Source organism: Limulus polyphemus, unplaced genomic scaffold, assembly GCF_000517525.1.
Source record: "Limulus polyphemus unplaced genomic scaffold, Limulus_polyphemus-2.1.2 Scaffold8262, whole genome shotgun sequence".
NCBI lineage: Eukaryota > Metazoa > Arthropoda > Merostomata > Xiphosura > Limulidae > Limulus > Limulus polyphemus.
In genome coordinates, this window is record NW_013673872.1 from 11,692 (window position 1) to 13,889 (window position 2,198).

The following is a 2,198-nucleotide window of genomic DNA, read 5'->3' on the forward strand; positions in this document are numbered from 1 at the left end:
TAATATATACTAATTTTACTGACATGTGCACCCTTTTCTGGTAACAGAGTCTTAAGTTGAAACTTGTAATATGAAGTCAAATCATCATGTTTTTCTTTTTCCTTTTTTTTTTTGCTATTTCTAAAATAGTTTCAGGAAGCAGTAACCAGGGTCACCCGTCCACTTCTATTACAAGTGCTCAGCCAATGAATGACTTTCCAGAAGAAAATATTCAGAAATTGGTTCAACTGGGATTTTCAAGAGAAAATGTTTTAGAAGCTTTGCGAAGGTTTAATGGAGATATAGATCAAGCAATGGCAGCACTTTTTGCTATGTCACTGAAGTTACCATAACTCTGGAAAGTATATTTTAAGTGCCTAACAGCTACATACAAAATATTTTTAAACTTAATTTGCAAAAGCTGTTTGGACTTAGACCTTTAATTTTTATCATTTTGAGAAGTGAATATAATTTGTTTTGTTTTATCAAAATTCAAAGGTAGTTAGCTCAAATAAAAAAAAAAAAGCTTGAGCATTGTATTTTGTAAGTTTATATTCTAAACAGAAGCTTCTTGCATTGTTGTATGTATCTGTGTATTGATATATACGTACATCTTCAGATGTGTGTACGCAGTGCACAGAGAAAATAAAGGTTTCTGTTTTGGACTGATTAGTACTTGTTTCCATGTATCCCACCCATAGTGGCTCAGTGATAAGTCTGAGGGCTTATAACACTAACGATCAGGTTGCCATGGTGATTAAAGTGCAAGTTGTTAATTGTGAAGTTTTGTGCTTGACAACAAACAATCAATCAAATACCTTCTATTTCTGAATCAGGCCTATCCTACAGGTTAGTGCTGGGCTGCAGATCAGAAGGTCGAAGGTTTGCAATGTTTGCCAGTTAACACTTTCGCCACGGGCATCTTTTTCTGCTCATGTCACAAGGTTTTATTGAGTTACATTCAAAGTTTATTGAAACTAATTTCTTATCATGGTATCCAAGTAAATTTGGCATAAAACATATTTAATAATCCAAATTTTAATATCATATAAGTTTCTAGTTTTACAAGACAATATTTAAAAAAATCCTGAATTTCTTCTAGTGTGAAAATTGTGACATTTTCTCTCCAGGCATCCCCTTATCTCTAATTTATTTACCACCCCTCAAAGAAGTACGAAATTTAACATAAATTACTTTTTATAATCTTGTCATCACTCAGGCACAGCATAATTTTTATAGCCTTTAATCTTATTTAGTTACAGAGCAATCAAATAGAAAGTCAGCCCTCTTGTCTTATCCTCTCTTTCTCAAATTGCCAATAGTTCTCTGATGTATAATGCTATATTATTTATAACCAATAGAAAGCCAAGGTTTTAATCTGTCAAATGACCTATTATATTATATTGTTTTCTGTACTGACAATTGTGTATTTCAGTTCCAGCTCAAACTTTATTTTCATGGGAAACACATTGATGAGTTTAGCTGAATTTTTAACGGCTCTTGTTGCATTGTTAGAAAGCCAGAAAAACTGGAGCATTGCCTGCTTTGTCCATGTTGTTATTCTGTGTTCTTTGGTGCATTATTTAATTAAATAAAAATTATTTTATGCAGTAGTACCATTAATATAAAAAAGTAGAGTTAAGTGTCATTGACAGTCAACAGCAAAAAAAAAGACCCAGGTAAGTACTTATTTCATGTGTATTCTGTATTTATTCTAGAAATAACTAAAATGTAAAAATTATAAACTTTATAGGTTAGATTAGGAAAGTTACTAATAATATTAATAAAACTTTTCATGAAGTATGTTTGGGAGCAGCTATACATTTGCTAAGTGATTTACAACTTGTATAGTGCAAATACGAGTTAAACAGGGTTTAAAGGGCAATAAAACACTAAACTTTAAGTATAAGCAGATCGATACTGTTACAAGTTTAAAGCTACTTAGGATAAACTATTGTAGTTTAATATTACAATTTGAAGTTATTCTAGAAAGAAAAAAGGGTAATTGAGATTTATTCCGATTTGTTGTTGTTATGGTGGAGAAAATTTATAAAATATAAAGTTTTACTAAAAAAAAAGCATTTGAAATATATTTGGGACGTTTGAGAATTATACACATGAAAGTTGAGATTTTTCAGATGAAGAAAAGTATTTTTAGTCTTAACATGAAAATCACTTTGCTCTCGGAGCATTCAACACTTTGACTCCATGTATTCATG

At 30.8% G+C, this 2,198-nt stretch overlaps 1 protein-coding gene across 1 annotated transcript in view; it reads left to right on the forward strand.

The window, feature by feature from the left end:
• The window catches only part of LOC106475233 (DNA damage-inducible protein 1-like), a 2,105-nt gene extending 1,461 nt beyond the window's left edge, over positions 1-644 (forward strand). Inside the window, exon 2 of the mRNA XM_022379400.1 lies at positions 130-644. Coding sequence (XP_022235108.1) covers positions 130-332 — 203 coding nt within the window. The 3' untranslated portion in view covers positions 333-644. The remainder of the gene's footprint in view (positions 1-129) is intronic.
• The last annotated feature ends 1,554 nt before the right edge of the window (positions 645-2,198 follow it).